At 40.4% G+C, this 25,949-nt stretch overlaps 1 protein-coding gene across 4 annotated transcripts in view; it reads left to right on the top strand.

The window, feature by feature from the left end:
- Positions 1-779: 779 nt before the first annotated feature.
- arl13b (ADP-ribosylation factor-like 13b) overlaps positions 780-25,949 on the top strand; it is a 67,147-nt gene continuing 41,977 nt past the window's right edge. For all 4 annotated transcript variants that reach the window (XM_080203893.1, XM_080203892.1, XM_080203891.1 and 1 more), the window contains exons 1-4: positions 780-877; positions 8,044-8,166; positions 11,775-11,845; positions 14,753-15,002. In XM_080203893.1, coding sequence (XP_080060019.1) covers positions 8,108-8,166; positions 11,775-11,845; positions 14,753-15,002 — 380 coding nt within the window. In that variant the 5' untranslated portion in view covers positions 780-877; positions 8,044-8,107. The remainder of the gene's footprint in view (positions 878-8,043; positions 8,167-11,774; positions 11,846-14,752; positions 15,003-25,949) is intronic.

The raw sequence follows: 25,949 nt of genomic DNA, 5'->3' as shown, positions 1-25,949 counted from the left end.
AAACGCCACTAGCTTTCAGAGCACTGGCTGCTCCTTCGTCAGGTGAGTGGGAGATCTTTTCCCTTCCTGAGCACTGGCTGCTCCTTCGTCAGGTGAGTGGGAGATCTGTTCCCTTCCTGTTGGCGAACACTTCAGTGGTCACGGGCATTCAGCCTCTGACCTTCGGGTAAGCGTTCTCCAAGGCGGCCTTCACGACACACGACAGCGCAGAGTCGCTGAGCAGAGACTGATAGCCAAGTTCCACACACATGAGGACGGTCTCAACAGGGATCTTGGGTTCATGTCACACTATCTGTAACCCCCGTGACTTGCCTGGGTTTGCAAAACCTCACTCACTGTGCTGTCTGGAGACAATACACATCTCTTTAATCTGTGATCAGTGCTCCTTCCGCACACATTGTCAGCCACTTTAGGACTTGAACAGCAGGTTAGGTGTAAAGATTTGCATTCTAATCAGTAATCTCTAAACTGTCTGTGCTTTATATTTTCTGTCCGAGGCCAGAACTCTCCATTCGCCTGACGAAGAGGGAAACCTTGAAAGCTTGTGCGTTTACTATCAAATAAATCGGTTGGACTAAAACCTGGTGTTGTCAGACTTTTTACGATCTTTTTAGAAACAGGGCATACAACGGGACAAACTCAATTTGCAGAATAATGATTGAAATGCGAGTCTTTATAGCTAATCATGTCTTCAAGTAATAAAGGGAGGGGAATCCCAGTATTACAGCCAGCGCGCGGGAGCTCAAGCTGCCGATGACGTCACCCGGACGACGCTGGAACCTGGCAACCCGCTTAGCAACTGGCACCGGGGTAACGGGGAGGAGGCGGGGATGCCCGGATATACACAGTGAGTGAGAGCGGCGGCCATGGGTGCGAGGTAAGTGCCGCTTCTTTTCTGGCTTCACCTCGGGGAGGGAGGGGGGCAGGTTTTGGGCCTGGCCGTGTCGGTAGCGCTAGTTATGGATGGCAGTTTGGATTCGCGGCCTAGGTCCCAGTTCCCCCGGTAGGGGGAGGGCATCGTTCTTTGTGTTGATTAGTCGGGCCTTTGTGTGGGTGCCCGGAACGGCTGGGGGGTGGGGGGCGGCTTTAGCAGCGGCCCCTTGTCAGCTTCAGAACGGCCAGTGGCTCTGAGCTTTGCTGCAGCCAGTGGACGACACTGGCCAGCAATGGATAATGTTATGATTGAGTTTGCCTGGTTATTTCAGCTAAGAATTCCTCTGCTTCACTGGGCAGCAAACACTAATAATCCAGGGTTTTCACTTGTGATGTTGGGCAAAGGACAAGGCATGAAATGCAACTTCTTTAAATAGACAGCACTTAAATGATGATCTCTCATTCTTTTGAGGGGAGAGGATTTGAGAAATAAAAACATATGTTATATATGTTATCTGGAGGGCATTAGTTATGAGGAGAGGTTGGCAAAATTTGTTATGTTTTTACACTGGAACCACGGAGGTTGAGGGGCGACCTGATAACAGTTTGCAAGATTACAAGGGGCATGGACAGCCTGGATAGTCATAAGTTTTTTCACAGGGTGGAAGAGTCAATTATAGGAGGCACATGTTTAAGGTGTGAGGGACAAGGTCTAAAGAAGATGTGTGAGTCAAGTTTTTTTATGATGTGGAGATGCCGGCATTGGACTTCTCAAGTTTTTTTACACAGAGGGTGATGGGTGCCTTGAAATTGCTTTACTGAGAGAAAGGAACTCTTTGCCACAGGAAGTGGTTGAGCAACTAGCCTGGATATTTTAAAGAAAAGAAAGCAAGACGAATAGCTGCCGGGGGAGGTGATGGAAGCAAATACAGTAGTGACTTTTAAGGGGCACCTTGACAAATGCTTGAATAGGATGGGAATAGAGGTCCCCAGAAAGGTAGGGGGTTTTAGTTCAGTTGGGCAGCATGGTCGGTGCAGGCTTGGAGGGCTGAAGGGCTTGTTCCTGTGCTCTAATTTACTTTGTTCTTTGTTATCATCATACTTTTCTGGTCCCCTTTTAACTGTCCTCATGGACAAAAGATTTTTTTTGCATTAATTATGTCATTTCTAGGAGTGTCTTTTCAGCCGCTTTCCACTTTTCCTGCTCCTTCTGACTTATTTTCTCCAATGATTTGTTCTAACATTGTATTTTCTAAGTCAAGATTTGCCCAAACTGAAGCTGGAGTTTCTATAGAATGTACATCTGCATTGAAACAGAACATTTAATCCAACAAACCTGTGCTGTTGTTTAACATGTAACACTAGTGTTTTTCCATTCTGTGTCCCTCTCATGTATCACCTCTGCCTTTCAGCATTTTTATTTTCCATTTTCTATCATGTATTTGTCTTGCTTTCTTTTGTTTAAAATATCCAAGTTAGTTGCTCAACCACTTCCTGTGGCAAAGAGTTCCTTTCTCTCAGTAAAGCAATTTCTCTTGAAATCCCTCCTGAATTAGTTAGTAACTATCCTGTATTTATGGCTCTTAGTTTTAGATTCTTCCCAAAGCTGTAAGTCATCTCTTTTTTTTCAACAAACCTATTCAATCTCCCTTGATTACTAATCTTAGTTCTGGTACCATCCTTGTAATTGCTTTTTATACCTTCTCCAGCAGTTTCTCGTTTCTTTTTATTGTATGCCAATCAGAATTGTGCACACTTAACTTGTGAGTGCAGTCTGACCAGGGACCAAGTTTAATGTAACTTCACTACTTTTGAATTCTATTGCTGATTTACTTGATTTAAGTGCACTCTGGGCCATTGTTGATTGAATATTTTTAATCTTTAAAAAATATAGTTTTATTCTTTATTTCAAATCGCCTGAGAACTTTGAATCCTATCCAAGGTTCACTGCAATGGGAGAGTTCATTCTTTTGCCACAGCTTTGGCCAACTGGCGCCTCTGAAACTACATGTGGCTCCTTTGTGGCTGAAATCTGGCCCTTTGACTGCTATACATAGCCCCGGTTCAGAAGAAAACTATCCTTAGTTCCCCTGTCCATGTACTCAATACTGATGTAAGAGGTGAAGAATAGGAAAGGACGCAGTTGGCAAAATATAATAGTTTCCTTAATGAGGTTTATCAGTGTACCCTATTTGGCATTTAATTGTAAGATATTAACAAATTTGCTGCATATTAATTGTGAAAAACACCTACAGACATCTCAAAAATCCAATAAGCTGCTATGTATACACAAGCTCTTTTTACAAAAATTCTGTTGTGTTCACTAATATACTGTGGCTCCAGTTAAACAATGCCTCAGTTTTAAAATTTGCTTTCTTACATTCGAACGTCTTCGTGGTTTCACTCCCTTTCTATCTCTGTAATCTCCTGCAGTCCTATAACCCTACAGGGTATCTGTGTTCTTTTGAATTCTGATCTCTTATGTATTGGCAAACTTAATTGTTGCACTATTAGCAACGGTGCCCTCGATTGCTGAGGCTCTAAACTCTGGCATTCTCTCCCTGAAGCCTTTTTTTTTTAACACTTTCCTCTTTTAAGACTGCCCTTAAAACCTATCACTCTGAGCAAGCTTTTGGTTATCTGGCTCGATAATATTTTGTTTCCTATTATGTGTCTTTTGGATGCGATGCTAAACAGAGCCACCATCTCCTCAGGCAAATGAGAGAGATCCCATGGCAGTATATTGAAGAAGAGTAGGGGAGTCTCTCTTCAATGTTTGATTGGATTATGTTGATTTAGGCTTTCATGCATTATGATAGGCTATCTGTTCATTGTCACATTGTTTTCCGTGCCCAAATTGGCTACAGTATTTCCTGCGTTACAGTAGTGACTACAGTTCTAGAAGAACTTCTTAGTCTGTAAAGCACTTTGGATGTCTTGAGGTCATGAAAGGTGATAAATAAACTCAAGTCTTTTTTTTCTTGACATAGTTCAGAAGCCGATTTTGCTTGATAACAATCCTGTGTGAAGCAACTTGGGATAGCTGACTATGTTCAAAAAGCCATTTAAAAGGCAGTTTGTCATATGTGCCGTAAGAACTGGCGCAGTCCTTCACTATTTTGATTTTGATTTATATTGTCGAAAGTTTTAGTATACAGTGAAAAGTATTGCTTCTTGTGCACTATACTGATAAAGCATACCATACATAAAGAAGGAAAGAAGAGAGTGCAGAATGTTATGTTACATTACAGCTAAGGTGTAAAGAAAGATAGTTTAAGAGTTAAAATGAAGTTTTAGAAGCATAGAACAAGAGTAAAAAATAGAATTACAAAGTATGTTGGGCACTATCATAATACACCAGTAATACTAAGGATCCTTACCTTGAAATTCAACCTGACTTTTAATGAACTCAATTTTAGGACCTAGACTTATTAAATTTTGCGAAGGGAATGTGTAACTTTTGGCTGACAAATTATTGCCATTGTAACATATTATTTTAAGTTGATTCTATTGGCTGATGAAAAAGGTTAATAATCTGACTTTTTGATTCAATATCCATTTTATCGTTACAGAAATGAACGTATTGGTTAAGTTTGGAATTAGGTTCTCTTTTAGATTGGAAAACATTTGATGATCTAGATTGCAGTCTAGAGATCAATGGTTCTGTTTTCCTTCAAACTTTGTGTTTCAGAATTTCTGTGTCTCTGTCCACACTTGCAAAAGATATAATTTAAATGTAATTCTTAGAATGAGACTTGTTCTTGAATTATGGAGACAGAAACTGCTTGCCAGATATTTTAGATTGAAAGGTATATAGCCTTATCTGATATATGTAGAGTAACGCTGGAAAATCCTTGTTACTTTGAGTGGTGAGGAGTAAATGGAGCCTGGTATTGTTGGTCACGTGGATGCAAAAGGTTCCATGACACTACATGAAGAAGCCAAGGGAGTTCTGACAGTGTCCTCGTCAATTTTCTTCTCTCAAGCACCCTCGGGAAAACCACATTATCTACTTATTTTAGCTCAGTGTTATGTATAGTACTATAATTTTACAACCTATTAGCTGCATTTGCCAATGTAACAACAATAATGGCACTTTGAAAACAAGCCATTAATTGTAAAGTTTTGGGACACCTTGAGGACTTAAAGTTCTATATATCCACACCTTGGCATCATATAGGATTAGAAAATAAAGGGACATGGCATAAGGAAAAACCGAAGAATAGCTCAGAAGGAAGAATTAAACATGTTGAAATTTGAAGAAGGGTGTGACATCAGCGCAACCAGTTATACACGCTTAACTAGGCCCAACTCAAGGAACATTGAAGTTAACAGTAAGTCAGATAACGAAATGCAATATAACGGAAATTGGATGCAGAGTCTCTGTCGAGGCAACTAGTTATTTCCCTTTACTGTCGCTGGGACAAAATTGCCCTGCACATGACACCAAAGCAGCTTTTGACCAAGTGCAGCATCAAGGAGTCTGAATGAAATTTGAGTCAATGGAAATTAGGGAAATTCTCCACTGGTTGAAGTCAAAGGAAGCACCAAGGGAAATGCTTGTGGTTTTTAAAGATCTCAGTTCCAGAACGTCACTACAGCAGCTCCTCAGGGTAATGCCCTCAACCCAATCATCTACAGCTGCTACATCAGTGACCCTCCTTCCATTATGTGATCAGAAGTGAGGACATTTGCTGATTGCACATTGTTCACCATTTGCAACTCCTCATCCTGAAGCAGTCCCTGTCCAAATGAAACAAGACCTGGAAAATATCCAGGTCTGGGCTGACAAATGGCCAGCAACATTTATGCCACATAAGCGCCAGACAATGACCACCTCCAAAAAGAGAAAATCCAACCATTGCCTCTTGACATTCAATTGCGATGACCGCATAATGGAATTTGGGATTAGGAAAAAGCAGGCTAAAATACGGAAATATTTTTATTGGCCAGGATTGCATAGAGTGGTTAAATTCTGCCATATATGTTGGGTAGTGGGTAAGCCCTAATCGTCAATTAAATCTGCACCCTTAATTCTGATACCAGCTTTTTGAAAACCGTTTAACAGGGACTTAATTGATTGTGTAGAACCTCCTACCTAAAACCAGAAGTTGGAATCAATATCTTTTAACAATTGTGGATATTTCAGTAAGATTTCCTGAGGTAGTGCCTTTGGGGACAGTTGCAGCAAAATGGTAGTGGAGAAGTTAGTTCGATTCTTCTTTACAAGGTATGAATTGTCTAAGGAAATATAATCAGATCAACGTTCAAATATTATGTCTCAAGTAATCAAAGAAATAAAGAATAATTGGAAGAAAATAACTCAACTCTTCAGTTTATCATCATAAGGAGCATTAGAATGATGGCATCAAATTTTAAAGACCGTAATTAAAGCTTATTGTCAGGAATGAACTAATGATTGGGATAAAAATTCTATTTTTATGGTTTGCTATCAGAAATGCCATAAATAATCCACAAGAGTTGGTCCTTTGGTCCTCCAATAAGGATATGAGTTGAGAGGATCCCTTAAATTAATTAAAAATTTATAAACCCAAGTTCAGAGACTGTACTTTTGAGCCATGTGTCAAATTTCCACGAAAGATTAATCAAAGCTTGTGAGTTGGCCAAATCACTCAATAAACAATGAAAGCTAGAGCAGATAGAAATGCCAACAAAACTTGAGGTTTTGTTGCTACAGACAAGGTGTTGGAGTTGTTACCTGTTTCTGGTGAGCTGTTACAAGGAAGATTCACTGGACCATCGTACCAAATCAAAGGAAACTCAGTGACTATAAATTATATAGTGAGTACTCCAGATGGAAGGAAATGTCAGTAAGCATGTCAAGTTAATAGGATAATGTGATATTATGACAGGAAAGGTAGTCAGGCGAGGAGCATGTCTGCAGTGGTAAAAGTTGCAGAGAGTAAAGAAAAACATGAAGAATGATTTGAGAATGAATCAGAAGTCGAAAATTTAGAAGTTGACCACCCAGTAATTGGATTGGAAAACACAGAAGTGACTAAAAATTTAAGGTGTAATATGGTATCTTCCAGAAAACTGTTGAGGTGACTTACAAAAGTTGTTACAAATTGATTTGTGTGAATAGGCTAGGGAAAATGCCTCTGGCCATACACGATAACTTAGGAGATGCATCTCCATAACGCAAAATCCTTAGAGACTCGATCCATAGAAATTAGCCCAAGTGGGGGAAGAAATAATGTTCATGTTGGAAAATGACATTATTGAACGCCGAGTCATAGTAGCTGGAGTTCACCTATTGTAGTGGGACCAAAACCTGATGAGTCTTAATGACAAGTTAATGCATAACAAAGGAAGATTCATATGTGATTCCACAATGAAAAGACTGTATTGAAAAGATTGGACAAGCAAGATTTGTTACTAAACTTGATTTACTTTGGTGATATTGGCAATAAAATATTAGCTTTTATAACCCTGGATGGAGGTATGATCAGGGATTGAATTTGTTGATCAGCTGTGATCATAATGAATGGCAGAGCAGGCTTGAAAGGCCTAATGGCCTACACCTGCTTCTGTTTTCTATGTATATTTGTATGTATGTATGAAAGTGACTAATTGGGTCACTTTGTGGGGCAAGGCCAAGTAGCACCTAGAGAAGCAAAAATGAGGACAATCTTGGATTTCCCAGTGTCTAAGACAAAACAAGAAATTTCCTGGTATACAGGCATGGGTGAACTCTTTTGAAAGTTTGTTCTGAATTTCAGCACTGCAGTGGTCCCCTCCAAGCTTATTAAAGAAAGGCAAGCAATTTGAGTGGCCAAAGGAGTGTCAAAGTGCCTTTGACAGCTTGAAAGCTGTACTGATTACTGTATCAGTTTTAGTAGCACTGAATCTGCTAAGCCATTTAATGTCCAGTATTGACGTCAGCTGAAATCATAACAATGAATAATAATGAATGTATGTAAATAATGAAGTAATAATTTGTCTAAATATGTTATTTGTATTTGTTTAGAATTTAAAAGTTACCAAGATCGATGCTTTTCTGCATGAAATAAATTTACTATGAACTGAGGTTTTAGATTTTACAACTTGTTATACAAGGATCCTAATTCTTCAGGATAATTTCAAATTTTAATTTGAAAGTACATTTGTAAACTCTGGCTGATGTTTTTTTTCTTCATCTCGTTGCAGGTGTTTGTTTCTCAGTCGTCGACATATTTGCTGAAGTCTGATCTTCACAGAATCCTGAGAAGGGATGTTCAGTCTGATGGCTAACTGCTGTACCTGGCTAAAACGTTGGCGAGAACCTGTCAGGTATCATTTAAGCACCTCTAGTGAAAGGTTATCAACCTGAAATGTTAATTCTGTTTCTCTCTCCACAGATGCTTCCTGAACTGACGAGCGTTTTCCTTTTTTTCCCAAAGTTGCTGCATTTGCGGTACTTTTACTTTTGTAAAACTACTGCAGTGCTGCTTTATTTGAGCCTGTTTAATATAGAAATTCCAATTACTTGATTTGTAATATTGGCAAAGTGCTTTTTAAAAATTATATTTAAGATTTGCAGCTGAAGTTTTTGTAAGGATTGTTATAATCTTTGCAGGGACTATTTTTTCTCCCCTGCAACCAATGGAAATAAACCAAGGAACAAGATTATAAGTTTTAAGATATTTACCATAATAAACAAACTAAAATCAAAAATTATTTAACAGACAACTAACACACCAAGCTAATCCGCACAATTGAGATATGTCTTACAACTGCTTCACTGTTCACTGCACTTGTGGCTGCTATTTAACCATACAAGATAGAGTCCCAAGTTGCCCCCAGCTTCCTTGTAGGTTCTAATCTCCCTGCCATGCCAGGTTTTAACTTTCAGTGCATTTTGAAAATCATTCCATGCAGTATGCCATGGCCAATTGCCACCAGCATTGCCCACCTCGGCGACTCATTGTCCCTTAGATCTCCAAAGGTCCATCTATTCTGCCTTTTTGAATTGAAGCCCAGGTATTGCCAGTGTCCTGCATTGTTGCATACACATTAAAAAAAAGTATATTACTGCAACAGCAAGAGGTGCATTCTCCCTTTTTCTCTCCCTCATCCTTTGCTAGTTTCTAAAAATTTCCTACCTTTTTGAGCTACCACTAATCCTTGCAGTATTGCGCAGCTTTTCATTCAACTAGATATGTTTTTAACTTCTTTAGGTAGTCACGGTTGGTTTATTCTTTTTATGGAACCTTTCTTTCTCAGTAGAATATATTTTTGAGAGTTATGAAATCTCTAATGTCTGCCACTGCTTCTCAACTATCTTGTCTTTTAACCTATTTTCCCAGCCCACTTCAGTGCACTCTGTCATTATGCCCTTGTAATTGGATATGTTTAAGTTTTAAACATTGGTTTCTGACCCATATTCCTCACCCTCAAAGTTGCAAAGCACCTTTCTATACACTACAGTTAAGAAAGTCCACCAATGCCTCTACTTTCTCAGAAGACTAAGGAATTTTGACATGTCAGCAATGACTCTCACCAACATTTACAAATGCACCATAGAAAGCATTCTTTCTGTTTTTATCACAACTTGGTATGGCTCGTGCTCGTAATTCAAAGTAGTAGAACTTGGAGATGTTACAGCTGATTGATAAAAATAAAGCGAAGCAGCACTACAAAAGGTCGTGAATGTAGCCCTATTCATCACACAAACCAGTCTCTGACAGACTCTATCTACACTTCCCGCAAAACAGCCAGCGCAATTAAGGACCTCATGCAACCTAGACATTCCCTCTTCCACCTTCTTCCTTTGTGAAGAAGGTACAAAAGTCTGAGGTCGTGTACCAACCGACTCAAGAATAGCTCCTTCCCTGTTGCTGTCAGATTTTTGAATGGACTTGCCTTGCATTAAGTTGATCTTTCGCGACACCCTACCTATGACTGTAATACTACCTTCTGCACTCTTTCGTTTCCTTCTCTATGAACAATATGTTTTGTCTGTATAGCGCACAAGAAACAATACTTTTCACTGTATGTTAAGATATATGACAATAATAAGTCAAATCAAAATCAAATTCACACAATAAAACACTCCAAGGTGCTTTGCGAGAGCATTATAAAGCAAAATGCACTACAAAGCCACGATAGATAAGAGACCGGATGTACAAAAGATTGGTCAAAGAGGTAGATTTTAAGAACATCTTGAAGGAGGGAAACAAGGTAGCCAGATAAAAGTGCACAGCAATTGAATACTGCTGTTGAAAGCTGATGGGATGAGTGCAAAGGGGATGGAGGTTTAAATCCCAAGCTGTAGTTGAATCAGCAAATATAGCTAACCATTTCTTAACATGCCAGCTTCCTGCACTGAATCCTAGACCTGGGCACACTGTTCCTGCTGCTCACCATCTTGGCTCATACATTGCTACGCAAAAGGAAGAAATCTAACAAGCATGCCTGACTGCACCCAGCTACGATTCCAAATGTGTCACTGAATCTAGGTGCTGCTTTGCTTTATTTTTATCAATCAGCTGTAACATCTCCAAGTTCTAATACTTACTCTGAATTACAAAGTCAGCACATTGGAGTTTCACAAAAGAATTGTATCACCTGCAAACCTCCTGTTACACATGTTTGCAATAATATAATTTTCTTAACATGATCAAGAGTGCTGTCCAAAAGATAAATAGATCATGTATTCATCATTATATAGACTTGCTTGGATTTCCACTGCAATATAAAAGGCCATTCTAACTCAATGAGCTTTTAATTACTTCTCTCATCTCTTCCAGTTGCTTCAAAAAGTTTAATAATTTTTGTTAATGTTCTGCCTGGTTAATATTTGTACAAAGTGCCTAATTTAATGAGGTCACTTATGTTATTATTTTGCAAAAGCAGAAAATTGAGATTTAGTATGACAGTTCTTTTTCATGGGCAGCTTTGCATTAGTTCTTGTACGTTACAGTTCTGCAGAGCTACACTCTAGCTGTTTAGATCAACATATCAGTATCAGGTGAAAATTTTTTTTTAACCTTACAGAACTCTTACCACTGCATTTCCAACCCATCCCCTTTAAAGCATTCCAATCTAATAATAGTCTTTTTTATTAGTGCTAAGGAACTTAAGGAGCACCCTGGAATTGGGATATGGGCCTTGGGACAGCTACTAATAGAGGTTTACAGCATGAAAATAGTCCCATATGGATGATTAAACGTCTTGGACTGGTTGATTGTGTGGTATTCTTGAGGACTGTGCCCAGAAACTTGCAGATGTATTGAGTGAGATAGAGCAAAGAGACAAAGCTAAAGACAGTAAAGTATGCATTTAGTATTGTCACATTGCTATGATCTATCTCCATGTCCCAGAGATTTTTTTCCTCACCTATTTTGGCTTTGAATCACAGAATGTTCTGTAGCTTCACCCTTGAATGATTTAATTCCTCATGTATTAACACAGTTAGCACAACTTCAAAAAACAGTTTCCTCTTAGCCTCATTTACCTTTCCCCTGAATTTCCCAAGGATCTATTTCTAAACTCTTCTCCCTGTTCCTCATCTACATTCAGCCTGTCCAACTTCATAAGTATGGTGATGACAAGTAGTTTCACCTCTTCATTCATTTGTAGATCATGTATTATTATTGATAATCACTTCCTGGTTTTGCATTCATAATTTGGTAGAATGGACTGCTGTGTATTGCCTCTTTGTAGCAGCCCAAATATTATCCAGTATTTTTACAGTCATCACACTAGTCCCACAGCACAGTTGTAAGTTGGGGATAGTATAATTCTTGAAAATGTGATTTTGTTAATTTTGTAATCATGGGTATATAATGCCTCCAATTTTATCACTATATATATTCTGAGATCCCTGGTTTAACATCTTTATCGTATTGTAAGTGGAAAAAGTAGCTTTATGCAGATGTAATATACTCTTTTCTCAGGAAGGTGACTCTAGTAATGGTAGGATTGGATAATGCTGGGAAAACTACAACTGTGAAAGGAATTCAAGGAGGTAAGGAATCTTTGGTGATCCATTGAAACTTCAAACTATTATTCTAACTCTGTGGTAATTGTATAAACATTGTCGGGGCAATTCTCCCAAAAAGAATTAATTGCCCAGCAGGTGGGAAAATGGGTGATTTTCCCGCCCATTTTTTGGGAGTCCTTGATTTTATGAATTTTTGGCACTCTGTGCTTCACATTCTGCCTCAATCAGTCTCACGCCTCATCCCACTGAAGAGGCCGGTAGCATAGCGCTGAGTGGGCCACTGCGCTTGTGCTGATCTGTCAGTGAGGAGATCGGCAAATTTGCATTCCCCCATCACCACCCCCCCCCCCCCCCCCTCTCCCCCCCCCCAACCCTCCACCATCCTTCTCACCAGCTGGCTTCCTAGCCACCCACGCCGCCCCAACCCATCCCACCAGATGCAGCCCCAATCACTGCCTTCCTCCATCTCTCATCAATTCCCTTGCCGAGTGCACAGCAGGTCTCCTCCCACCACCGCTAATTGGTTCCACCCCTTGACAATGCCACGATATCCAGTTGGCAGTGCCAGGGTGCCAGGCTGGCACTGGCCAAGGGGTACCCCTCACTTGCCGCGACCTCCCAGAGTGGCCTTGATGGCCTCTGTTTCCACCAGTGGGGTGATCATACCTGATCCCTGTTGATGGGGACCAATTGGAATCACCGCTAGTGGGAACCTCTCCCAGCAATGGGGGAGACACTAGCGAGCCCGGAGACTACCATCCTGGGCTCACTAATCATACAGAAAGGTGAATCTTCATATTGGAAACAGCCTTGCGCTGATATGCAGCATGAGACTGATTGCATCAAGAAACATTGCCTGGGAGACTCACGATTGGCCGGATGCCAGTCGCAAGTCCTGCAATAGGGTCTCACTGATGTCTCCAGGCCCGCTGTGCTACTCAAGCTGCACAGAGGCTAAGAGAATTGCCCCTGGTGAATTTCATGTGAAATCTTGTCTCATAAGAAATAACAGCTGTAGCTTTTAAATTTATAGAAAATAAATTTAATCTCCTGTTCATAGCAGATCTTTCAAATGCTGTAATGCACGCATTGCTCCCAACTAACTCTGCTCTTAATGAGAATGAAAATGACAAAATAGGACTCTATAATACCCATAATTCAGGAATGATGGGTACTGTTTTGCTAACAAAATGGCATCCATGCTGCACATGCTTCCCAGTACAGTAAGCAAGATTGGGTCATTAGCTGGTAGTGCTTATTTGACACCAGCAGTGTGATTTTTCAAGCTTGCCATTCTAGCATATGTCCTTTTTAACCATGTACTGATGAATAAAAGTTCAGCAAGAGGAATGGATCCTCATCATTAATAAATGCAGAGAGTGGTTGACTGCAACACAGATTGTTGTGGGATGCTACTTGTTACATCTTGCTAATTAACATTCCTGCGCATTATTCCTATTCTCTGCCTTCCACTTAGCCAGTTTCCAAACTAGGTCAACAAAATCAATTCCAGGGGCTTCAGCTTCAGCTAACAGTCTCTTGTGATGAATTTTGTCAAACTCTTTTTGGAAATTTTACAAATAACATCGATCGACATTTTCCAGTCCACTGGTTTTGTCATCTTTTTATTTAAAAATCAGTCATGTTCCTTATGTGACCCATCTTTTATAAATGCATGCTGGATTTTAAGTGAGTAAAATCCCTTATCAATTATGGTAACCCTGCAACGCACAGTTTATGTGCCAGTTTCTTGCCAGTTTATGTTGTCCACGAGAAGCCAGCCAAGTGCTTTAAATCTGGCAAACATTCCATTTGTGATTCAAAAGAATGCTAGAAAGACTTAACAGGTCTGATAGTATCGTGGAGAGAGAAACAGAGTTAACGTTTCAGCCGGAATTTTACCGGCATGCTTGCCCGAGGCTTCTAAGATCGCATCTGAGGCCAACAGAGAATTCTGTTCTGCAAGCCTTGCCTGTCCTGCTCCTTCGAGTCCAATGTAACTCTTCTTTGAAAACCATTTGTGACTTCCTTTTTGCAAGAACACACTGCAGCCATTCTGCATATACCTTTAGCCTAAAAATGTCTCTGCTGCATAGGGTTTCAGGGTGGTGGTCACTTAAACCTCTTCAAGCAATATAGTACCAGTTATGGGCTCCAACTGTTGGCAGTGTTCTATAGCTATCTGGTCTTACCTCTTTGGGAATCTTAATCTTCTCACACTGCTGATTGAGGGACCTGAGCATCAGCCTGGTGGTCTAGATTATATATGCAGGGTAAGTCTGTTTGTGAAGTGTGGTTCTCCATCCTGAATTCCTGGCAGGGCCGTGTGATATTCCCTAAAGCTCCCCAAACTGATGCTGCTTTTGTGCTTGTACTCCCTTTTCCTATAGCCAGTAAGGAATGATCAATATCACAGTTGTCTGTCAATAACGCAAATACTTGTCGATGCTAGCAAGTTAGTTGAAATGTCAAAAATAGCACAATTTCAAATGCTGATCATAAAAGCTCCTTTAACTCTCCAGAAAGACACCGATGATCTGACTACTTGCAAATGAGTGCCCCATATCTTTAGCACACAGTACAACTGTATGGGTCCAGCACTGAACATTCATGCTAAGCTCACCTGTTTTTGAAAGGAATTCATTCACTTATAGCTAGGCTTTGATGGCAGTAGGCAGATAGACAAGGATGGGGCAGTGAGTTCAGCACTTGAATTTTCAACTAGTACTACTACATTCGTGCCTGGTAAGGGATTGAAAACTGATTCTAATGTACATATTAAGAATGTGATTGTGATTTTAATTGGTTCTATTAAGATTCCATTTGGGGTTGATGCTGGAGCAGAAAAATGGTTTTAAAATGTTGAAAAAAAGTAGCAGTTGGGAGTTCTTCATTGACCCATGGAGTATGCGTACATATTTTCTTTTGCAGAATCTCTGGAAGATATAGCTCCCACAGTCGGTTTTTCAAGAATTGATCTAAAACAGGACAAGTTTGAAATAACCATCTTTGATTTGGGAGGAGGAAAAAGAATTCGTGGTATCTGGAAGAACTATTATGCTGAGTCTTTTGGTGTTATTTTTGTTGTGGACTCCAGTGATGTTGATCGAATAGAAGAAGCCAAAGATATTGTAGCAGAGGTCATAAGGCATCCTCGGATATCAGGGAAACCTGTGCTAGTGTAAGTATTAACTCTGAATATAGAAAAAACATCTATTGTTTATCTTATCCAATATTGATATATGCATGAATAAAATGGTACAAGTTTTATATGCAGCAATATCGCAGGTCTTCCGTTAGTATAACTCTGAATGCCCAGTCAGTGAATATTTGGCTTGTGTATTCTGTTTCTGTGCTCACTAGCCAACAATTTAAATGGTTGTGGTTTGCACAGGCTTGGATTATTATGATCAATCTGTTAGATTTTAAATACTGCTTCTTAAAATTAAATGTAAAGAGGAAACGTCATTAAAGCTGGAATATTGTTACTGTGGGGAAAGTGAACTTTTCTATAGTTGTAATATCCTAATGACCTAATTTGGTTTATATGAATCAATGAAAATCATTTAATTGAGAGACGATCTCCTTTTGCAATAGAATGTTAGATATGTCAATGGGTTACACAACTGCAATCTCTGACTGGACAGTTTTGACGTGATGGTGAGTTGTGCATGGGCAAAGTTGCAAATTAAACTGCCCCATCCCCAGTCGTCAGTTCAGCACAAAACATTTTCTCCTTTCAAAAATAATTTCTGTCCCAGCAAGTAAGCACTAATAAGAATGAGAAATTTCTGATGTTTGGCAGAATTCTAATTTTTGGGTCACAGAAGTCCACCTTTTCTTTCTGACCTCCACCTGGACCAAGGAGGCTATCCATCAGCCCCTCCCTCTTCAGTCTGCTGCAAATCTGATTTGTCTTTTCTGATCCGAAGATGGAGAGATCATACCTCCAGTAGCTGCTGCCCCCAAGTTCAGCCTACAGAACATCTTCCTGTGCGGGGCTGTCTTCCTGGCGCTACCTCCGCTGCCAAAGAGTTGCTGGTGCACGACAGCTGAATGGTCTTGCTCAATCTGAGGCTCCGTTACGAATGGAATGACTTGGCCCCCAATCCAGCTGTAGCCTGCCACTTGGATTCAGGATCCAGCTTCAGCCCTAGGAGGCAGGAAGATTCTTGGTCTTTGATTCTTTGGTCTTGACCAAATTTTGCCCTTTGTAGCACTGCCTCTGGCCCAGCTTTCTGCAGATCCTAGTGTTCCTAAGTATCCAATGATGGAAGAGGCTATGGTCCTATCTTGTTGGATTCTGAGCCCTAGGGCTGAGCTGTATCTCCTGGGGAGGCGTTTACTTACCCAGCAATGCAGATCCAGGTGACGCCGGCCAAGGAAGAGTCACAGCCATCTACTGACAGTGGCAAGGAGGAGCCACCGTAGTGGCTGAAGGAGTTGTTGTTAAAGGGTAAGGAGTGTTGCTTGGCTGCTGCAAGGGATGAGAGGGTGAGTTGGTGGGCAGGGTAGAGAAGTGGGGCTGAAGCCTGGCACCTGGCTTCCAGGGCTTGGGTTATACACGTTGATAATTGCATCAATCAAGGTGTTATAAAGGATTGACGTTTGAATCTAATTTATAAAATGTTATACTTTCATCTTTGGTTATTATTGCTGGTTTTCCACTCCAGCATCCCCCATTCATGCAGGGGTAGTGAAATCCACATAGCAAGGAGGAGGAAGAGTGGATGAGTGAAGGGATGATGGGGAAGAATGGAGGGTTGAATGTGTGCAGCTAAGTGGGAAGGGAGGATAGGAGTGGGGGGGTGCTGACTAGGATAGGAAGGCATATGAATGAGTAGGAGTGGGAGAGAAGTCATGAATGAATATATCAGAAGTGGGTGGGAAGAGGTGTATGTGTGTGTTTGTGGTGGAGGAGAGGAGCTGATTACAATGTGTTTGGGTGGGGTGAGAGAGTCATCTGACACTAGAAAATATGGAAATGGCTGATATTGATATATAATTGAACAAAACACAGATTTTATATGATGTAATATTATAAGCTAATCTGTTAAAACACAAACTTTGGTAACATGTCAAATGCTTTATTGTTTTATTTTTGGTCTAGGGTCACAATTTTCAATAGTTATTTATATATACATATGTTTGTTCATGCTATGTGGGCATCATTGGCATGGCCAGCCTTTGTTGCCCATCACTATTTGCTATTGAGTGAGTTAAAATGAATCACACTGGAATATAGTTTGTGAAGCACAGCCATAATCCTTTGCTTTGCTTCGCATATACATAATGCAGCAAGGTCATGTTCTGTTGTAAATATGGGCTTCATCCTGAATTACGTGCACAAACTGCATTGAATGCTGAAAAGCTGAGATTTCTTTGGTGATTTGATGCCAATGTATTATTGCACAAGAAAACAGCTGATGACCACTGCTGGATTATTTCAAATCCCAAAAGGGAAACTTGGGAAAATCTGCCCTCACCTGTATTTAGCAATTTGAAAGGTTTGAAATCCAGAGAGTTATGTCCCAGTCGTTTTGTGGTAACTTTTAAAATAAAATAGATGTTTATTAGGCAATAAAATAAAATCCTTTAACAGTGGCTAGACACAGTAACTAATTTCATCTAGTTCCAAACACCTTTATTTCAGTGCCTTCGGAGCTAATTCTCCCCAAGTGTTCCACAATATCTTCGATGTTTAAAATTATTAACACCCCAGTAACTATTAACATACCAGGCTGCTTTATCTCTTTGGGGTTTACTTCTCAGGTAAAACAAACAACTGGCTTCTCCGGACAGATTTTCTTCACAGACACGGCTTGCTAGAAGTTGAACAGTTATTCCTGCTGTGCCTGCGGTCTGAAAAAAAACTACCCTTGCCTTGATTTAATCAGCTTCTGGCATACAGTTTTTCCCTTTTGAACTTGCCTTATCTGAACTGGTCTCTTCAGAAGTCAAACTTAATTGCCTTCATTTCATGAGGCTGGCTACCTTTTAGAGTGTAAATGAAAAGTTCACACCTCGCCTCCTCCTTTGAACCTTGTTCAAAGCAGTTTATGTTCTGTTCATTGTTACAAAGTTGCCTTAGATAAATATCTATTTGAAGTGTTGCTAGGCTCATCAGTATATCAAAAGTACTATTCCATTAGCATAACCAAACTGTCCCTGCCTTAAGCAGCCTTTCCAGTACTTTTTAAAAATATATAACAGAAAGATTGCAATTTATTGGATTTCCCCTAATATGCTCATGCAATTGCTATTTTTCCTGACAGTCTTGATATTTATAGAAGATAAACAAAGGGAAAACTAATTTTTCTATCCATTTGAATTAATTCCACCCATTTGAAATGGCTGAGAAGCATTTGCATTTCTCTACAGATCATTAAAAAGTGCTACCACTTCATGATTCCTTGCCACAAATTTTCAGAACATTTTTGCCTTTGGTGACTAATTTCAGATTTACTTGTCTTCAGCCACTCTCACCCCTGCAATAAAATCATTTTCAAGTTATGACAATGTTAACTATAGCTGCAGTTTCTCATTTACGGTACTTAATGTAGTGGACTTGTGATTTGAAACGGGACAGAAAACTGTCATTCCTGCACCCACCAGCGAGAAATAATATGATTTAATTCTGATTACCTGAAGTTGTTCAAATTGACTGATTTGAATCTGTATTTAGGCAAAATCAGCTGCATTTTCAAAGACTAAACTGGCCATTATTGGTCCCACTTGTGGAACTAAGAAGAGAAATTTGGTATTTTTTATTTCTGTCCTGTGAACTATTCAGTACCCTGCCACAAAAACTCTGCAAAATTTATGTAGATTGTACAGATAGCTGGGCTACATAGATTGGTCTACACCAAGCCTCTTATTACCCATTCGTTCATCTTGACTTTGCATACCTAGTGGTGTCGTCTCAGCAAAGCAATCTGATGATATCACTTGCCCTCCTTTTAGATTGTAGTCTAATTTTTCACCTAATTTAGTATTTAACTTCGTGATATCTATTCTGTAACATGTCGCTACACTGGTACAAGCTCAAAAGATGTGGACTGAACATGTGATTTGCTGAGGGATTTGTCTTCACACTGAAGGATGTCAGAAGAACACCATAGAAAGTAATTGTAAGCAGAAGGGAACTTTATCTGTCAGTAATGTTATCTCATTTCATTCTCATGCAACATATCTAAAAGCAATTTAAAAAAAAAATTCATGGGATGTGGGTTTCGCTGGCTAGCCCAGTATTTATTGCCCGTCCCTAGTTTCCCTTGAGAAGCTGGTGGTGAGCTGCCTTCTTGAACCACTGTGCTGGCTTTGGAGAGGGTCTAGAAGAGGTTTACAAGAATGATTCAAGAATAAAAGGCTTTAGCATTAGAGGAGCTTTGAGGACTCTGGGTCTGTGCTAGATGGAGTTTAGAAGGTTAAGGGGGAATTTCATTGAAACTTACAGAATACTGAAAGGTCTGGATAGAGTAGATGTGGAGAAGCTATTTCCATTAGTAGGAGAGACTAGAAAAGGGACGATCCTCCTGAACCGAGATGAGGAGGACTTTCTTCAGCCAAAGGGTGGTGAATCCGTGGAATTCATTGCCACTGAAGGCTATGGAGGCCAAGTCATTGAATGCATTTAAGACAGAGATAAGTTTTTGATTGGTAAGGGGATCAGATGTTACGGGGAAAAGGTGGGAGAGTGGTGTTGAGAAACATACCAGCCATGATCGAATGGTGGAACAGACTCAGTGGGCTAAACGGGCTAACTCAGCTCCCATATTGTATGGTCTGTGGTCTTATGGTACTGCAATCACCTGAGGGGTATGTGTATCCACAGTAGGGAGGGAGTTCCAGGATTTCATCTCAGCGACAGTAAAAGAATGGTTATATTTTTCTAGCTCAGTGAAGTAAGTGGCTTGGAGGGGAACCTCCAGGTAGTCATGTTCCCGGTTATCTGTTGCTCTTCTGCTTCTAGATGGTAGTGATCAAGGGTTTGGAAGGTGATGTCTAAGGACCCTTGGTGAATTCCTGAGGTGCATCTTTTGTATGCTACACTGCTGCCACTTATTTGTTGGTGATGGAGGGATTGAATGTTTGTGGATGCGGTAGCAATCAAGTGGACTACTTTGTCCTGAATGGTGTTGAGTTTCTTGAGTATTCTTGGAGCTGCACTCATCCAAGCAAGTGGAGGGTATCCCATTACACTCATATCTTGTGCCTTGTAGATGGTGGACATTGGGGCGCCAGGAGGTAAATTACTCGCTGCAGGATTCCTAGCCTTTCAATTTCTAGTAACCCCTAGGATGTTGATAGTGGGAGATTCAGCAAAGGTGATGTCATTGAATGTTAAGGGAAATGATTGGATCCTCTCTTTTTGGAGAGGTCATTGCCAGGCACTTGTGTGGTTACTAATATTTGTTACTTGCTGCTTGTCAGCCTAAGCCTGAATATTGCCCATGTTAATTTCTAGCTTACCATTTTTAAATGTCTCCATATTAGTGAGTAGTAATTATAAGTTCTGTGCAGGGTAAATGTTTCTGGTAAACACATCCCCTTCAGTTTCTGACTCCAGTTTAAATGCCTACGAATAATTTTCATTACCATTTTGGAGGTCTCGTCAATAATTTGAACTCAAATTTACTGTGTACTGTATATCACTAAGAGGAAAATGTGTTTGTCAGATATTATGTAGGTATGGAATATGTCTCATCTTTGTTAGAATGCTATGAAATTGCTGCTTTGAATGTAGTCTCCCAGCTACCAGTCAATAGGTGGCACTGCAGTACCTAAGTAAATCCACAACAAGATTTCAGTATCTGCAGTAACAAGACAATGCAATGTAGAGTAGGAAATTATGGGCTGGATTTCGCTCTCAAAATTAAATTGAGATTAATAGTGCTCACCATTACTCATTTGAAAATAATGTAGCAGCTTCAGTTGAGAGAGAGATTCACAGTTTGATCAGGATATTAAAAAAAAGATGTGAGTTGCCCCACTCTTCTCTTGGCTTTGCAAAAGATGTCATTTCATCGTTTGTTTCACTATTGAAAGGGACTGAATAACGTAAACATAGAAGTAGGAGGAGGACATTGGCCCTTCGAATCTGCTCCGCCATTCACTACGATCATGGCTGAGTTGCTGTACTTGAGTGCAAGGTACAAATTAAACTGGCTGCAGAAAGTTACACCTTGTCATTTAAACTGTAAATACCTTTTTAACAATAGGATCATTATTAACTGTGAATCAACTGACAATGGAAATTAGGTTTGTTTATTTGTTCAGGGGATGTAGATGTTCATGGCAAGAGCAGAATTTATTGTTTTCGCCTGGTTGACTGAGAAGGTGGTGCTGAGCTGCTCTTCTGAATTGTTGCAGTCCATGTGAGAGGGGTACTACCACAAACCTGACAGGATTTCCAGAGTTTTGACACAACTAAGAGAAAGAAATAAAGATATGCCTCCAAGTCCAAATGGTGTGCCTTGCAGGGGAACTTGCTAGTGTTGTTCTTGTGTATCTGCTACCCATATCTTTCTAGATGATGGTGATCACAGGTGCAGTTGAGGACTGGTTTTCAAATCATTCAGATTGATCATGGGATGTGGGCATCTATTAGGTACATCTAATTGATCTCGAAGTTGATGGTTCCTTAACTGCAGTAATCTATATTTTGTGGGAGCTGCTATGTGCTGTTAGAAAGGAAGTTTCAGGATTACGACTCAGCTACGGTGAAGGAATACTGATATAGTTCCAAGTCAGGATGGTGTGCAGCTTGGAAGGGAACTTGAAGGTGGTGGTATCCCCATGCATCTGTTGCCCTTGTCGTTTGGGACAGTAGAGGTCATAGTAGATGCCATTGTAGATGAGTATTCCATCACACACTCCTGACATGTGCCTTGTAGATGATGGGCAGGCTTTGGAGAGTCAGAAGGTGTGTCACTTGCCACAGTCACTAACCTGTTCTTGTTGCTGTAGTATTTATTAGTTTGTACCAGATCAGTTCCTAATCAATGGTAGCCCCCAGAAAGTTGATAGTAGGGAATTCAATGATAGTAATGACATTGAATGTCAAGGAGAAATGGTTGGATTCTCTCTTATTGGAAATTGTCATTTGCCCGGCACTTGTGTGGCATGAATCTTTCAGGCTTGGGCTGTTAAGTGGCAAGAATGTTGTCCAACTCATGCTGCACATGGACACAGATTGTTTCAGTATCTGAGGTGTCTTGAATGGTGCTGAATATTGTGCAACTATCAGCAAACTTCTGACTTCATGATGGAAGGAAAGTTACTGATGAAGCATCTGAAGATGGTTGGGTCTAGGACACTACCTAGAGGAATGCCTGCAGTGATGTCCTAGTGCTGAAATGATGAACATCCATCTTCCTTTGTGCCAGTATGAGTCGAACTAGTGGAATATTTTGCCAGGGCTCCTTGATGCCACATTCAGTCAAATGTTGCCTTGATGTCAAGGGCAGTCACACACTCCTCACCTCTTGAGTTCAACTCTATAGTCTTGGTCCAAACATGGACAAAAATGAGGTCAGGAGCTAGGTGGCACTGGTGAAGCCCAAATTGAGCATCTGTGAGCAAAGTCCAAGCTGATATAATATGCCAAATCTCATTAGCTTTAATTTGTGGAATAATCCTTTAAGTGGCACCTTATCAAATGCTTTTATTTTTGAAAAAGTGCATTACAATCACTAGTTCCCATTTATCTATCCTGCTAACCGCAACCGCAGCAAATAATAAATTTATCAAATCTTATTTCCCTTTCATAAAACTGTATTGACTCTGCCTAATTGAATTATGATTTTTCTAAGTGTTCTGTTATCATGTCCTGGCATTTCCTTGGTACTGATGTCAGACCAACTGGCCATTTTCTCGCTCTGTCATTCTTCCTTGAATTGCAGGGTCATTTTTGTTGAATTCCAATTCATATGGAATCTTGACAGAGTAGGGAAGTCTGAAAGATCAAAAGCCATGCTTCTGCTATCCCTCAAGCTACCTCTTTAGATGGACATCAAGCCACTGGTCTGGAAATTTCAGTTTTTAATTCTATTAATTATTTTAGTATCTTTTTTATGAATTAAAATTTCTTTAATTTCCTTATTCTTGCTAGACTCTTGGGAGCTACTTTTTCAGGAATTATTTTGCCTTCTGCCATGGAGGCACTAATTGTTGAATATTTTTTCCATTGTCTTATCTTTCATTATAATTTCCCCTGTCTCTGCTTCTGAAGGATCCATGTTTACTTCTATTCATCCCTATAGGAAATTTTCCAATCTGGTTTTATATCTCTCTCATTTATTCTCATATTCCATTTTCTGTTTATCAATTTCTTCATCATTTGCAGAATTCTAAAATTGTCCCATTCCTCAGGCTTGACAACATTTCTGACAAGCCTCTTCCCTCAATCCAATGCTATCTTACCTTGTGAGGCACAATTCTACCACTTTTCCAACGAGGGTTTTAGTTCTTAAAGAGACAATTATTGAGAGAGTCTGCAGAAGGATCTAGATAGGCTGGGCGAATGGGCCAGGAAATGGCAAATGGAATTTAATGTGGGCAAGTGTGAGGTGGTCCACTTTGGTAGGAAGAATGGTAGGAAGGACTATTACTTACGTGGCGAAAAACTGCAGCAGGCGACAGTGCAGAGGGACCTCGGGGTCCTTGTGCATGAGTCGCAAAAACCCAGCTTGCAGGTGCAGCAGGTGGTCAGGAAGGCGAATGGGATGCTGGCCTTCATAGCGAGGGGGATTGAATATAAAAGTAGGGAGGTCTTGCTGCAGCTGTATAGGGCATTGGTGAGGCCGCAGCTGGAGTACTGTGTGCAGTTTTGGGCGCCGCACCTGCGCAAGGATATTTTGGCCCTGGAGGGAGTGCAGAGGAGGTTTACTAGGCTGATACCGGAGTTGAGGGGATTGAGCTATGAGGAGAGGCTGAATAAACTAGGCTTGTACTCGTTAGAGTTTAGAAGAATGAGGGGAGATCTCATTGAGATGTATAAGATGATGAATGGGATGGATAGGATAGAGGTGGAGAGACTCTTCCCGCTCAAAAAAGACAGTAGGACTAGGGGGCACAGCCTCAAGATAAAGGGGAGGCGGTTTAGAACGGAGTTGAGGAGGAACTTCTTCACTCAAAGGGTGGTGAATCTCTGGAATTCTCTGCCCGTTGAAGTGGTGGAGGCTGCCTCGCTAAATATTTTTAAGAAGCGGGTTGATGGGTTCTTGATAAGAGAGGGGATTAAGGGTTATGGGGAGAGGGCGGGAAAGTGGAACTGAGCCACAACAGATCAGCCATGATCTTATTGAATGGCGGGGCAGGCTCGAAGGGCTAGATGGCCTACTCCTGCTCCTATTTCTTATGTTCTTATGTTCTTATGTTCAATTATTGTTGAAAATTGAGTTGTTTAATTGTTTGGAAGCCAAACTGAAATATATTTTGGTTGATTAGTAATGACAATGTGCCTTCGCTTAGATTCCCTACATTGGCTTTGATCTGAGCAAAACAACTATCATTTCAGACTTAACTACATCAAGCTGGAATGTTAAATAAAATTCTTCCACATCCTGATAACTCTTCCCTAGAGTCTCCTCTACCACAAGAATAACAAAATAACCTGTTCCCCAGTTGTTTCCTCAACATACTAAATCTAAAAAACCACCACATCCTGATTACTCTTCCCTAGAGTCTCCTTTACCACAAGAATAACAAAATAACCAGATGCCTTTTGTTTTCTCGTCACACTAATCTAGAAAACTATTTTGTATACATTCAATTAACTCCTCTTCCACTGTAATCTTTGTAAATTATGAGAAGGACAGTGTAGAGCTTCAGAAGGACATAGACAAGTTGGTGGAGTGGTTAGTTGGGTGGCAGACGAAGGTCAGTGAAAAGAAGTGTAGGTGATTAATTTTGGAGGAAAAACATAGAACAACAGTATAAAATAAAGGATACATCTCTAAAGGGGCTGCAGCATAAGGGGACCTGGATGTATACGTGCATAAATCATTGAAGATGGTAGGACAAGTGGAGAGCGTGGTTAATAAAGCACACAGTGTTCTGGATTTTTTTAATAAGGGAGTAGAGTACGAGAGCAAGGAGGTTAAGCTGAAATTGTTTAGGACACTAGTTGGAGTATTGTGTAATGTTTTGGGCGTGACATTTTAGGAAGGATACGAACTAAGGAAAAGAAATGTAAATACATGGCTCAGTGTAGTCTAGAGACTGCCACCTAGTGAGAAGGATGTAGGAGAACAAATCTGCAGGGAAATTATAGAAAGATCTAAACATTATAGAGTAATTATAATGGGGAACTTTAATGACCTGAATGGAACATGGTGGCACATTGGTTAGCACTGCTACCTCACGGTGCCAAGAACTCAGGTTCAATTCCTGGCTTGGGTCACTGTCTTTGGGAGTTTGCATGTTCTCCCCATGTTTGCGTAGGTTTCCTCTGGATGCTTTGGTTTCCTCCCACAGTCCAAGGATATGCGGATTAGGTTGATTGGCTGTGCTTAATTGGCTGTAATAGAGGGTTTACAGGAATGAGGCCTGGGTGGGATTATTGTCGGCGCAGGCTCGATGGGTTGAATGGCCTCCTTGTACAGTGTAGGGTTTCTGTGATTCTATGGACAGTCGTAGTGTAAGAGGTAGAAGTTCCTAGATGGTGTTCATGACGTGTCCAATCCAACAAGCAAGATTCACTGTTGGACCTGGTCCTGGAAATAAGGTGAGTCAAGTACATTGAGTGTCAGCGGGGAACAGTTAGGAGACATTGATCATTGTATTGTAAGGTTTAGGATGATAGAATAGTAGGCAATCAAGACTAAAACTAATTATTTGGGAAAAAGCCAACTCCAGTAGGGCAAGGATGGAGCTGGGTCGTTTAGACTGGATTGAAATGTTGGTGGGAAAAATTATACAGTGGGTTGACTTCAAAACAGAAATGGTCCGACATAGTTAAGGTGTATTCCATTAAAAGGGGAATGTAGGTCAAGCAAATCCAGACCTCCCTGGATGAAAAGGGCAATAGAAATGAATATAAACCAGGAAAGGTGTGATTATTACAGCTATCAAGTGGAAAATATAATTGAGAACCAGAAGTTTCAGATGGGAGGTGAACAAGCAC

Source organism: Carcharhinus amblyrhynchos, chromosome 15, assembly GCF_965287045.1.
Source record: "Carcharhinus amblyrhynchos chromosome 15, sCarAmb.v2.hapA, whole genome shotgun sequence".
NCBI lineage: Eukaryota > Metazoa > Chordata > Chondrichthyes > Carcharhiniformes > Carcharhinidae > Carcharhinus > Carcharhinus amblyrhynchos.
Note: the sequence above shows the minus strand (reverse complement) of the source record. Positions and strands in the feature narration are given on the sequence as shown.